We start from the raw sequence: 14980 nt of genomic DNA, 5'->3' as shown, positions 1-14980 counted from the left end.
TTTCTAAGGTCTCCTAAATACATATTCGATAGTTATTTATCGGATGTACAATTTTTTGAAAAACGTATATCCGGTAGATAACTATCAGATGTATATTTAGGGGACTTTAAAGATATTAAGGGGGGCATAAAGAGAAATGTTCTACTTCTCCTTTAACCTGGGTTACACCTTATGCTGGGCTTGGGCAGCTAGCCCCAATTTGAAGCCCATTTAGATTGAAAATAGGCCCACAAGAATTACCAGTAGTCTTCTTTCTTTCTGATCGCAACGAAGAAAAAACAATGATCTGACAAAAAAAGTAAAAATCTCCATTAATTCCCCCCAAAAAGAACACGAAGAGAGAAGAAGTAACAGAGCTTGTTTCAATTCTGGTGAATTAGGGTTTTCAAAATTGAACAGAGTTTGGTGAATTACCTCTCAAGCTTAGCTTCCTCCGCTCTTCATTCAAACCCTAATTTGCTACCATGACTGAGGTTTGATCAACAAAATCTTACTCAAAATTTCAATTTATTATTCTAAAAATGCATCATTTTCGTATTCCCTTAACAATATTATGTCACTTCATATCAAAAACACAAAAAAAAAAATGTTTTTTTGACTTGGGTCTTGTAGTTTAGATGCACTTTGTTTGGCTGTGACTTGTACCTAATAATTTGTTTTCACTTTGTGTTAATTATGAACTGTTTTTCTCGTTTTTGCAGTACTGGGTAAGTCAGGGAAACAAATGGTGCGATGTGTGCAAAATTTACATATCAAACAACCCTTCCAGCATCAGAAATCATGAGCTTGGCACAAGGCACAAGGAAAATGTTACAAAGCGGCTCGCGACTATGCGAAAAGAGAATGCTGCTAAAGATAAAGAACACAAAGAAACGGCTAATGCTCTTGTGCAAATCGAGGCGGTAAGACTTTTATTCTTATTAAAAATATGATTGTTTCTGTTGCGATGCATATGTTTATTTTCATTTCATTGGAAAGGTTACTAGAAAATTTGAATGTGTTGTTAATGAATATTATTTGAATAATAGCCTTTTTAAATTCGGAATTTACTTATGAAAAAAAAGTTCACATTGATAGAAAACTTTGGGTTATATCAGTAAGCAGGCCAAGCCTTGTCTTGTATCTTCAATTCTTAGCAATATAACATTACTGGAGTAATATTTTCAATAGATTTATAATATTCAATATATATAACATTACTGAAACTCCACTTTAGAGAAGCTGTGTTTTTCAATCAAGTGCTCAGGGATCTATCGTATAAACTGTATTTGTTCCATACATTAGTTTGCATGTACTGTACATAATTTTCCTGAGAAGAACTTATTTTTATTTCGTGGTTTTTATATTTTATTCTTTAGCATTACCATAAGTAAGTGAACGGGGCTGAGTTGTTCTCATTTGATCTGTAGTCTAGACTTGAAATAAGAAGGTTTTCTGGGTTCATATTAGAGTTAATAATGCAGAAAGGAGAAGAATATGCCAAATTATTTTGAATCCATATTAATGATTTTTTTTTTCCTTAAAAAAAAAAAATCATTTTCAACACAACATCAACTGCATGATTCATTTCCAACTGAAAGTCGGTCATGCAGAAGGGTTTTTCATTCTCATTGTTTTACATTGACGTCAATTTAGTAAATTTTAAACTACATTATATTAAGTATCGTTTAATCTTTTCAAACTAACAAATTTCTTCTCTAATTTAACCCTCAAATAATTAGTTTATGCATCAATCATATTTTATCTGGAACAAAAGGTTAAGCTATTGAGTGAATGCACATAATTTATCTAGAACAACACTCATGCAAAAGCCCTTTGGGCTTGAAGTTGACAAGTGTCAAGTAACGTACACATGTACTTTGTGCTGCAATTTAACATTTATTTACAACTTACAAGAATGAGAGCGATAAACTCGTACTCAGTTCTACCCCAAAAAGATTATACTATTGGATTAAAACATTAATGGTTTTATATGTAATATATCTTACAATTCTAAAATCAAACAATTTCACAATATATTACTTATTTAGCACGTCCTTTTCCATTTTAATGTCTAAATTAAGACATGTGAATCTTCAATGAAATATTAAACTATCACTTTTATCCTTCAAATTATGTATTTTGGAACCCAACAATCTCTAACCTTGTCATCCACGAGCTTTCTTCAATGTTTTCAATTCATATTCTCCTTCATTGTTCAAAAACAAATATCCCAAATCACGATCAAGATATTACTTAAATCAAATATTACTTAGCAATATCTCAAATCAAATATCCCAAATCACGATCAAGATATTACTTAGCAATATCCCAAATCAAATATTCATACTTGCACCATTGTTCTTTGGAAGCCAATGCTTGGCTTCCATGTCAAGAAAAACTCAAATTGTTCGACTTATGATTATAAAAAAAAATAACTTTCATCATCAGATTGACTTTTTACACTAAAGGCCAACAGACAGTGTATCGTCGTGTGTTTTCTCGATTCATAGCTCTTGTAACATTTGTTGGGAGAGTGTCACATCCCTGTCTACCCATGCTTGTATAAATACCACCAGTAAGTAATCACTAAAACTACACAATTAAACATGGTTCTTTTGTCCTACATGCTTACATCCAAAGACTACTATCAACACCATATTACCATATAATGTTTGTGGACACACCAAATCACATCCATCCCATCTGATTTACTCTTGTTTTTACTCTTCTTTTCATTGGTACTCATTTTTGGCATCTCCAGCCTCGTTGAGTTTCCTTCCGAATCATGTCTTGCCTAGCCCATATTATATTTTCCTTTCTGAAAGACCGACTCATCTGTAAAAATCTTAAATCTACGCAAGTTTTTGATTGAGAGGAAGTGTTAGATTGATATCATAATATTTATTGTATCTTAAATATTACAGTATCTTAGTCAATCTCTTATTAGAATATGCTGAGACAGAGAGAGAATTGAATTACCAGCATGAATGAAAACTAATCTGCATGATTCTTGTTAGGAAAATGTCTACGTTGTGCTTAGATAGCATGTCATGAACCGACTATCCCATAAGTTTATTCTATTTTCGTGAAAGATTTGATACATGTCATGAACCAACTATGCCTAAAGCATGGGCTATTAAATGAAGGGACATGCTCATTGTTACGGGAATATTAGAAAGTGAAATGCACGAAACTATTGTACTACGTTGATTTTGGGCAAACAAGCGCCTCCATCAAATAAGGACATGATAATTCTTAGCTTGTCCAAAACATGACACGTACATATTCTTGCCTTGTGTTAATTTTTTTTTTTTGTAATATCTAGATCTAGCACTGCTCTTAAATGAAACACATGAATGATTTTATATTTAATGAAGATGTTGGATTCCCAAAGGGACTCATTAAGTCAAATGTTGACTCATTCAAATTATTGAAAATGAACTGGAAGTAGGAGCAAGTTAGAACTTATATTGTTGTTTAAAAACGGGAAATGTATATGTTGCATGACTACTTCTTAGTTCATGCATTGTTTTTAGATTTGAACACATAGATGAGGTATATAGCGTTTCATATATCCATTTCTTTTTATTCTAATGCAGAAAGCAGAGCGTAGCTATCTAAAGGATAAGGCGAAGTTTGAGGAAGCTAGAGAATCACATGAATTGGATTCTCAAGGCGGTAAGTATGAATTTCCTTGCATCTATTTCTCTTGATAGAGTTCTAATTAACTGTTTGTTAGCATAGTCTTATACATGTTTCAACATTGAAACTATGTTTAGACCTAATTGGCGGATACTGTAAGGAATGAGTTGTAGCGATATACAAAGAAAAAAGAATTTTAGTGACATCTCTGTTAGGACTTAGGAGAGCCCAAATTCTGGAAATTACTCAATATTATGCGGTCTTTCAAAGCAGAAGTACAAAATTATTTTGCCACACATCTTTACGAAAGTGACTAGGAATCATTGCACTCATAAGGTGTTTTTGTCGGGATAAAGTGGGGGACCACGGGTTGCCTTCTATAACTGGATGTTCCAAATGAGATCAAAGATTGATATTATATGCCTTGCATGCTGCAGTTGTCACAGGATTATTTATTTGAGTAATAAATTAAGAAAATGGAAAACTGTGTGTTAAAGATTGGAAATTGCCTATGTGGTAGAAATATTCGTTATTGCCCAACCAAATTACCGCCCTTTCAAGAGTGGTGCTCTGGTGTTTTTGAGAAACTTGGGCAACTTTTACTTGTTATCTAATTATCTCCATTATCTTTTCTGGGCAGTTTAATCTTGTATACCCATGTAGCTTCATACATTGGTTCATGGACACAAACATAGAACTCAAGAAGACGTGTTAGTGTATTTCCTTACTGCTATATTGATTTTTTTTTTTACCTTGATGCTGATCTTTGCTGTGTGCTTTGGCAGAATGGGAGTTTGACAGCAGTTCAGGCTATTACTACCATAAAACAAATGGATTTTGCTATGATCAAAAGTCGGGATTTTACTATTCTGATGCCATTGGTATGAGTGTTGTACCTCTCATTTACATGTATATAGTAATAATATTCTTGTGTCAATACCATATTTACTTGTTTAAATTTCAACAGGCAAGTGGGTGACCCATGATGAAGCTTATGCCTCACCACACTTTGCATCAAATGCTGAGCGGAATGTACCATCTGGAAAAAAGGGAAAGATAACTTTACAATCCATATCAGATGATGAATACAAACCAAATAAACATCATAAAGGAACATTACCAGTTAGAGTGAATCCCATGAGAAATGCAAAAACCGCCGCCGCATCATCTCTTGCCGTCGGGAAGAGAAAGAGACCCAATGAAAAACCAAAGGTTATCTCCCAAGAAGAAAAAGAAGCTCTCAAGGCAAGAGAGGCTGCAAGGAAAAGAGTGGAACAGAGGGAGAAACCTTTGCTTGGGCTTTATAACAAGCCTTACTAAGTGTAAAAGTATTTACTAACAACCTTGTCTTCCCCCAAAAATTTGAGGATTATACTTCTTTATGCCTGATTTGTTTATGTTGGCATTAACTGTGTCTAATTCCCAAGTTCTCTCTCTCTTGTGAATGTGTACCTTGTATAATATATGTAGCTGTTCAATTTTTTATGCAATGCATGTTAAATTTCTGGCGTATTTGTATGCGTGTTTTGCGAAAGGGTTGAAGGAGACTTGAAAGTCTGATTTAAGTTGGACTGATAAAATGCAGGTTAAAAATCCTTGTTGAAGATTTTTTAATTGAAACGCGCAAGTTTTATTTTATGGGAAATTAAAAAATATATAGGTCAATCCTTGTGTAATACAAGGATATGGAAGCAATGCACTTTTAACGTTTACATTGCATTTCAGCAAAATGTTTCTCAGGTGTAATAGGGCAATTCCATCGTTTCAAATACTACTATATAAAAAAAAAAAAAAAATACTACTATATTCGTTCTTTGATATATTTTCTCATCAGTTTATTATTTATGCAAAATCATATGATCTACAAGGAAGGGACATGTTACATCGTGTACTTTGATTTCTACATTTTTTTCCTCATCAGTTGATTATTTATGAAAATTTTAATGTGCATGTGCCACGACTTAGTCTTCCTTCATTAAATTCTTAAATTAAAATTGTACTCGAAAAATAAAGTCCGAATTAAAATGACCGAGTCAATAATCTCGGCTGGTAGTGACGCTTGTCTCCTGTCCGTAGCTAAAAAGTTGTAAATTATACAGGGCCACGTTTGTCAAACTCTTTTTATCTATCTACTTGTAGAACCTATTTATAAGAGATTTTCAAAAAGAAATTTAGTCTTATTTATAAGGAAAAAAAAGAATTTTTTTTTTCTGCCAAAAAATACAAAAATGTTCCATTTTTTCGAAAAATTGCATAAATGCCCTACTTTTTCAGAAGTACCAGGTACCACTCCACTTGGAGTTGCGGGGTACCCTAAAACTTTGTGAAAAATTTGTCCTTATTATACCCCTCCATTTGGAGTTGCGGGGTATTTTACCATTTTTTTTTCAAATTTTTTAAATACCACGCAAGTCAAGCTTGCGTCCTATATATTGATTTTTTTTTTTTAATTTTTTTAAATACCCCTCTACTTGGAGTAGAGTGGTATAATAAGGACAAAAAAAAATTGACTTTTGTCGCATGTTCTAGCTTTTCTCACGACTACAAGACTTTTATCGATAATAAATTCACGAATGAGTGTGTATACGCCGTATACAACATCCACTTCGACGTGGTTCACCACCAGTCATATTGGTCTGATTATGAAGGACCGAAGGTGGTTCCCAACAAGTCCATGCGTAGGGCAAAGAAAGGTCGTCCACCAATTACTCGCATTAGGACCGAGATGGACGATGTGGAAACTGAGAGAAGATGCGGCGTTTGTAGGATGCCTGGTCATTCCCGCAAAGATTGCATTAATATTAGACATCAGTAGAAATCTAGTCTTTATTTCATATTTATTGTATTTCGTAAGTTTTTTATTTTATATATATTATGATTATTATTATAATTACTTTTTTATTAATGCCTAAATTAATATTATTAATATAAGTTGTATAATTTATAGTAGATGAAATAATACATGTTTCATAATAATTGTAGATTTTATGGTGTTTTATTTGTTGTATAATTTTAATTAGTTTTTTTAAATTAAATTATTATTATTATTTATGCATGCATACACGTTTACCTATCCTTCATTTTTTTTGTCCTTATTATACCACTCTACTTCAAGTAGAGGGGTATTTAAAAAAATTAAAAAAAAAATCAATATATAGGACGCAAGCTTGACTTGCGTGGTATTTAAAAAATTTGAAAAAAAAATGGTAAAATACCCCGCAACTCCAAGTGGAGGGGTATAATAAGGACAAATTTTTCACAAACTTTTAGGGTACCCCGCAACTCTAAGTGGAGTGGTACCTAGTACTTCTGAAAAAGTAAGGCATTTGTGCAATTTTTCGAAAAAGTGGGACATTTTTGTATTTTTTGACATAAACTAGGGCTGAAAAAGAAAAATCGAAAAAAAATCATAATCTTTGAGGTATACTCACTACTTAAAAAGACTTTTTTTGGTCAAGGCCATACCCTATATTATTATTCTCTCTAATATGGTGCTGAAACTATCGGAATATAATCAATAATTTTTTCATTGTTTTTATTATTGAATAAGGGGATAAAAATAGAAATATAGTATTGGAAAATTGTGAAAAGTGATAAATTTAACTTTTTAAAAATTAAAATGTTGTTGAAACCAATACAAACATGTTAATTTTGGCTTCCTTAACCATTGCCCTGAGGGCAATTGTGGACAATGGTTAGCAAAACCCTTTTATTGTATATTAATGTTAAGGAATGTTTTTTATTTACTAATTAGTAGTTAAGGAATGCTAGAGTATTTTTTTTGGTGTGAACCAAATATTTCTTACGCGTTTAAATTGAATTGAATATGACCACAATTGATAGTAAAGATCTCCTTAGAGGATTAATCTTCCTCGAGAAATTTAACACTTCTGCATTTTCGGTGGTAGATTTGAACCCAAAGTTTTTGGTTAAATCGAAAGTTTATCACTTATCATCTCATCCAAATAGTCTTAGGTAAAGAAAAGCTTCACGACCAAATTATTCTTATGAAAGTGATTTGCATTTTTATTTTGTTATCATGTTTTTTTTTTTTTTGAGGGGTATTTTGTTATCATGTTATAGGTAAAAAAATTTCATCAGAGTTTAGCGATAGTTAATCTCCCTTGAAGAACCATTAACCAATTAAGGTTTAACTCCCTTACCGAAAAGGAAAAATAAAAGGGAATTGGGTTACTTATTACATTAAAGATCTTTATAATCATAAGTAGCCTTTACATAAAGACCAGTATTGCATGCTTTGCCTTGGCTTGCTGGTTCTCTCACACTTTCTTTTCGTAAAAGACTTTGCTTTTTCTTTAAAAAGACTGCGTGTAACCACATGAACATTCATGGATTGGATATATATGATGAAAAATCTTCCTCTCTATCCAATATTTTTCTCTCTTTAGATGAAAATATCATATGCTTGTATCAATCACTGATTGCAGCATGCTATTCATGATTCGAGCATATCCAATCACATACATGAACTGTGACCTATTTCTATTATGCCACCTCTCTCGAAAGTGTATACATACATACTTGAAATTTAATTCAAATATATAATTTAAAGCAACAAAAAGCAATGGCTAATGTATCATATATACTTGAATTTTTTTTATCTCTAAAGTATCAGTATCAGTATCATATACAATTAAGCAATGCTATGTTAATTATGAGTAGGCATAACTGGTAGGTCATTAATATCTCTAAATTATTAGTATAGTACAATTAAGCAACTGTCTATATTATTGAGCAAAGCACCTGGTTGATCATTTTCAATCTGTGTGCTGTTCTCTGCTTTTGCTAATTTTATTAGTATGTTAATTAGCGCCATGATTTATTTCTTAGTGCCATGACAGTACAGTGGTCCAAATAGTACAACTAAGTTGCTAGTAACATCTCATGGTTATCACTGCTCACAGCCTTGTTAATGACATAAACTAATAGTTAGAAACTTTTTGATTTTGTTTCTAAATTCCCAAAAGTTCTATAAAAGTTATTTTCAACTCTTAACAGATTTTTAATTATGCTAATAGGCTAGATCAAGCCTTAGCTCAATCAAGCTTAATGAAAATAAATTTAATGCTATGAAGTACGGACATTCCACAAATTAGGTGTTTTTCGGTGTCGGGTACGCGTTGGTGTCTGACACCGACACATATGATTACATTAAATTATGTGATTTTCTCAAATTATTAGCGGCGTTGAAGTGTCAGTGTTCGTGTTATGTCTGGTGTCCGTGTTCGTACCCGTGCTTCATAGATTTTATGATATACTAACAAACCAACTTTAAACCTTGAAATTTTTGGAAGAAAAAAAAAAATCATACCAACATGGCTATATAAGCATATTTCCGCCTATAATATTGCATAAATTGATATGAAAAATTAGAAGTGTATGAGTCCTACCATCCTTCTTTTTGTTTTTTCTTATAGTTGTGGGGGTATGAGGGGACCAGGATTATAGGAGGGTATAATCTAAGATATGACACATGCCAAGATGTTACACATTTCTAAATTCCAATTCCAATTAGAGGTTGAACGTTGTTAAGTGGTCATCAATCATTGCATCATGTAGCCATGGACAAATAATCACATGCTTTATGGTATCTTACCATGACTTTTTTACCTTTAATTTGACTTTGGGTGCCCAAATCCACAACAAAATTTTCCCTGTTTTACATGTTGCGATCATTATTCCCTACACTAATGATTATTGTAGATTAAAAAGCTTGCCTCTTTTCTTCTGTCATGCTTTTATACTTTCCATATTAAGTGGTAAATTGATTCTAAACGTGTAAAATAACTTTGACATGTTTGGATGTTCTAGTATGATTAATCTTGCCTCAAGAAGTGAGTCTAATTTGGAGCTTTTGCATCTAAAATTGGTTTTAGTTTAACTTTCTTTTTCAACTAGCTTAAACATAAATTACTTTACGATCAACTCACTTTCAATGAAAATCAATTATTTCAAAATTAAGTACTTGCCAAATATATATATATGATTATGATATACCAAAGCATCAACATATGAAAGAACCTTTTTTATATATGTTTGTGTGTGAAGGGTACGATTATGATATTATGTTCATACAAATTTCAGACTCAACAACATGAAAATGAGAAAAGAACATGTTTGGCAACAGCATAGAGCCCTCTAAAAAAATAATGAAAAAAAACAAGATATGGATTATGAATGATTAGGAACGTGAGAAAGACCCTATTCCCCTAGAAATCTGATCCATACGATTATCAGACCCCAAGCAACCTAACAAACCTCTCTTATAAGGCAAGAATGTTCTCTTCTTCATCTCCTCAGTAACAGCCCGGTTTATTGTATAATGAATTTCATGAGCCGAAACCGGTCCACGCCGCCTCGAAAATGAACCGGAACTCTCATTAGACCGGAAACTAGAATTCCTAACTTCATCTTCCACAACACTTTTCTTAGACAAAGCTGTGTACTTTCTCAAAGGATCTTTTTCATTAGCTCTTCCTTCAGAAGCACTTCGAAATAAAAGAAAATCTCTTATCTTCCATTTTCTATAACCTTTAGTGAAAGACAAGAACGATTTCACGTTGTTACTTGTGGAAGAAGAAACAGAAACATCTTTATCTTCTGAGTTTTCTATGATGTCTGAGACTCTTAAGGGAGACAAAGACCTGCTTCCTTTCCTACCAGAAGATGTTACCCTCTCTCTCCCTCGTTTCTCTTCTTCTTTTCTCAAAGTTTCTTCAATTGCAGCTTCAAATGGATTAGAATCTCTCTCAGTATTATCATGAACCGCTTTTTTCTTTCGGGTTCTCGGAGAATTTGGTGGCAACGGTTTCATGGGACGGATCTTTCCACCGTCAAAGAGTTCATCGGCGGCGGAAAGAGACTCTTTTTGGAGGTTGCCACTGAAATCAAACTCAAAATCGTCATCGTTGCCAAAACTGTAGTTGTTATGGTGGTTGTTGGGTTTGGTTTCTTGATGAAAAGGAAGAGAGGATTCAGAGAAAAGAGGTGAAACACGAGAGGGGCTGGTAGGAGCACTGAAGAAGAAGTTGTTGGCAAAGCGTTGAGGGGAAGAAGGAGCAGTGATGTAAGGAGAGGAACAGTTACTGTCGAAGTTGAAGTCTACTGGAGGAGTAGGTGGTGCAACTGGTAGAACAACCTCCATGTTTGTTTGTGGAACCAAATTCCAAACCAAACAGTTGCTATGGTGGAAATGGAAAATGGGTGTCGGTTGGAATGTGAAGGGGTGATTATATAGAGAAGGGAAGTGGGGAAGGATAGAGGAAAGAGGGGGGTATGAGTGGGAAAGATTGACTTTTGAGTGAAGGACTAGACTGGTTTTTAGAAGGAGCAGCCTTTACTAGACTACCAATTGTTTTCCTTGCTATCATTAATTATAGTATTTTCTTGGGTCAATGGTGTGTGTGAGCTAACATTTGGATATGATATGAATAAGTAGAGACCTCTCCATTTCATGAAAAATTGACTTCTCCATCATTACATTTTTAGGGTATATGTTTGTTGGACATCCCAAAGTTGTGCTCAAGAGATAGAAATAAAAGAAAGTGATTTGATAAATGTGATAAATTAATTGATTTTGTAACATGAAGAAAGAGATAGAAAAAAAATGTGGTGTTGATTGAGTGTATAAATATTTGGAATGTTCAAATATAATTGTCGTTTGCAAATATGAATGTATTTATATCATTTATTTATTACTAAATTAATAATAATTATTTTGACACCTCTATTTCTTCGGAGAAATAAAGATGATCCTCATTCTAACTCAATATGAATGTTTGTTTACAAGTGAGAGACATCTCCGATTTTATAAGTCAATTTTATAAGGATCAATTCTATAATGAATCCTTTCACAAGCACTTATATTTTACATTATGATACCGTCCGATCTAACATTACACATGCATAAAAAAAAAACAGTCAAGTGTATTAAAACTCTTGCATATGTAAGGTTTGGGAAGGGGTCCCACCATTTTAAGATAGGTAAATAAAATCAATTGGGATATAGACGGTAAAAAGAAATAACTCCAACATAAATTTTAAAATGGTAAAATATGTTGGTTATTTGTTATTGGAGCATGCTTTAGATTTCCAATTCTTGACGTGAGAAGTGTGTATTAGATGAGACGTCACCTCAAAATATGTACATAAGTGGAGTAAATTACACTTTGTAAATCGGTTTTGTGAGGTTTAATTAAATCCAACCAAAACTTTAAGATAGTGTGTAGTCCAGCTGATATTGAATAGACTATAATATCATCTTAAAATTACGTTGAGTTTAAGTTTAACTCAACACGCTATACAAAATACTGATAGGTGAACACTTAGAGCATCTCTAATAGGAGAACTTATTTTGGTTGCTTAACTTATTTTTTGAGGGTCTAAATTGCCACATTACATGTAAGCAATAGAAATTCATTTTCAGGTAGCTATGATCTTAAAAATGTATAATTTTGTTACGTCATAATCTCAATTTTCCCATTGGTTCTTTTTCCTGTAGTAGCTCAAAAAGGAAATTGAACATGCTGTTAGAATATATCTCCCCAAAAATTGATAAAAATTGCTTATCAATTTTTTTTCCTCCTCCTGGTTTAAGAAGTGCCCCCTAATCTCTCTTTCTTTTAGCTCAATCCAATCTATTGAATCAAGACAAGGGAGAAATTACTAACACAACAACTAACATATTAATATTTGTTATTCAAAAGAAAAAACGACAGTTTGGTTATTCAAACTTTTAGAAAAATACCTTTTGATTTAAAGAGACGCATGCTTACAAAAGAAAAGAAAAATGCACGAGAAAGACAAAGAACTTTAGGAATAATATCAAAAACATATATTTAGATTTTTAAAGTGATTAGTCCCAAATTTCAGTCCTATGAAAAGTTTATTCCCCCTGCTACCTAGAGTAGATAACATAAGGTTTAAGTGGAAGGCAAAATGAATTTTAGTTTTACTTTATCCATTCAAATACCAACAAGAAATAGTAAACTTTTATTAGAATCTCAGTGAGCTATAACCTCACCTATATCATGACACTCTTTGCACCTAAAAAATTTGAAAATTAAAAATGACAAAAGATATTAAACATGCATATTTCCACCATTATGACAAAAAAATAAGACTTTTCTAATTCATCTTGCTGAACAGTGGAAGGAATGCTTTCATTTTCTCGTTATTTATTATTAAGAAATTTGGTTGCAATTTTTGACGAACTGTATGTATGGAAGGCACATTGTCCTCTAATGAAGAGAATTTTATATATGAAGTTTATTTTTTGATAAAGATATTAATATTATAAATGAAGTTATTTACTTGAATAAAAGATAATTGAAATTAATTCACACGTTGCACGAATATATAATAAAAATGTCCAATACGTCATAACAATATATCTCCTCTGTTCTTTTTTGACTATTGTCCATGAAACATCCATAGTTTATTAGCAACCATGTAGCAACAAACAAGCAATGTCCCTTTCAATTTCAACCTTTCTAATCATGTTCTCTTTAAGGCCAATGATATTAAGAATGGTTAAATAGTATTTGAAGTTTTATAATCTTAGTCTGCTACCACTAAACAATTATATCAAGTTCATAATAATTCAATTGCCTAGTTTGGATCACATTGCGGCTAGCCCAGCACATATTCTCTTAAAACGGATTTCTATCAACTTGGCCACTTGCACAACCATGACGATATACACCACAGGTTTCTAGATTGTAGAATTTCTAGTTATATATATATATATATATATATATTAATCACTAATTACACATGAATGGAAGGCAGACTGACAACAAGTTGCACCATTAGGAGACATGACATTGTTATGCATGATCCTTTAAAGAGATCACCAGCATTTGGTGCTAGGAAGATAAAAGTGACAAATGCGAATAATATGAAAGCATGTCGATTTAAATATCATGCATGAATACTTCCATTGCTCAACCAATTTCACATACATATGTTCAATTAATAAAAACAAAAGAAAAATAATTATCAAACTTACCTTAATTTGTCTTCAATTAGCAAATTTTAATTACTACTGATTATGACATATAGTCTGCCAAGAAATTTATATGGTCAATTTAGCCTTAGTCTGAACATTTTTTGTATGAATATACCATGTGCAGTGTATGTACATAATTATGTGATATCATTTCCAGGTTTTAATAAATAATAAAGACATAGATACATTCTAGATCTATGTCATGAACCAAATCGATAAGAAATCTAATTCACGATTTGCTTTTGCTTAGTTGTAACAATATTTCATGGTAGTAGTAGTAGATGTTAGTTAGATGACTAAAATCACAAACGACCTCATATAGTGAGAAAATTATATTCAATGAAGCTTAATTAGCAGTTGTTTTTTATTGATTAAATAGTTGACATGAAATTCATCCCCACTTGTATTTATAAAATGTAGTATATTAGTATATGAAAAAAAAATGTGTACTTGAGTTTATAAAATTTGCTTCTGGAAATTGAAATACTTTTGATAGAATTCTTAATTTCTTGCGATAACATGTGATTAGTATTTAGCATAGATAGAAAATCCAACAACGCAGACAAATGTGTTATCGTCAACTCTATTTATTGTTTAATATTAATTTGTACAACTAACAAATTTTTGACGTCAAAAACAAAATGTTAGTAAATAAATTGCAATTAAATCACATGTACAATGCTCCTACTCATCCATGACTAATGTGTATATACATTTTTTTTAATAAAAAATAAAGACAAGGAGACTATTTCCTTTTTTTGGGTCTAAACACCATTTCTCAACTCAAGAGCGTTTGGATGAGGAAATAAGTAGTTCGAATCTCATTCTGCTTAACTTAAAGTCATGAATTCGTCCCGTGAGCATAACTCAGTTGGTAGGATAATGCATTATTATATGCAGGGGCCGGGGTTCGAACCTCGAATACTCCACTTATTCATTTTATAAGGTGAATTCTAGCCACTAGGCTACCTGACAAAAAAAAATAAAAAATCATGAATTCAAATTCAGCACCAAGAATGTTGGGGCGTTTAAAATGCTTGAGAGAGTTTTGTCATTTATCGTGGTCTAACATAACTCAAATGATTAGTCTATACGGTTGCAAGCACGGGATACCTAGTTTAAACACAACTAATTCTAAATCGTTTCTTGTTTTTTCTAGTGCACGAAATAAATTGAAGAAATTTTATTATGTAAATTATCATTGATTGATACGCTTAATGTATGTGTGCAATTTATATTATGGATCACAGAGAATCCTTAAAGGGAATCGTCAGTCATTTCATTTGTATACGTTTTACATAAATTGATGAAGGTGAATCAAACCTA

At 32.2% G+C, this 14980-nt stretch overlaps 2 protein-coding genes across 2 annotated transcripts; one reads left to right on the top strand and one right to left on the bottom strand.

The window, feature by feature from the left end:
• The first annotated feature begins 253 nt into the window (after positions 1-253).
• On the top strand, positions 254-5136 carry LOC11445730 (zinc finger protein ZOP1). The gene is made up of 5 exons (XM_003607973.4): positions 254-473; positions 702-902; positions 3582-3660; positions 4410-4505; positions 4592-5136. Exons 1-5 carry the CDS (start codon positions 465-467, stop codon positions 4942-4944), a joined length of 738 nt encoding a protein of 245 aa, XP_003608021.1. The 5' UTR covers positions 254-464; the 3' UTR covers positions 4945-5136.
• A 4519-nt stretch (positions 5137-9655) lies between these two features.
• LOC11446958 (uncharacterized) lies at positions 9656-10958 on the bottom strand. The gene has a single exon (XM_003607972.4). It carries the CDS (start codon positions 10787-10789, stop codon positions 9827-9829), a length of 963 nt encoding a protein of 320 aa, XP_003608020.1. The 5' UTR covers positions 10790-10958; the 3' UTR covers positions 9656-9826.
• Positions 10959-14980: the final 4022 nt, after the last annotated feature.

Source organism: Medicago truncatula, chromosome 4 (genome assembly GCF_003473485.1).
Source record: "Medicago truncatula cultivar Jemalong A17 chromosome 4, MtrunA17r5.0-ANR, whole genome shotgun sequence".
NCBI lineage: Eukaryota > Viridiplantae > Streptophyta > Magnoliopsida > Fabales > Fabaceae > Medicago > Medicago truncatula.
The sequence above is the reverse complement of the archived record's forward strand: the minus strand, read 5'-3'. Positions and strand labels throughout refer to the sequence as shown.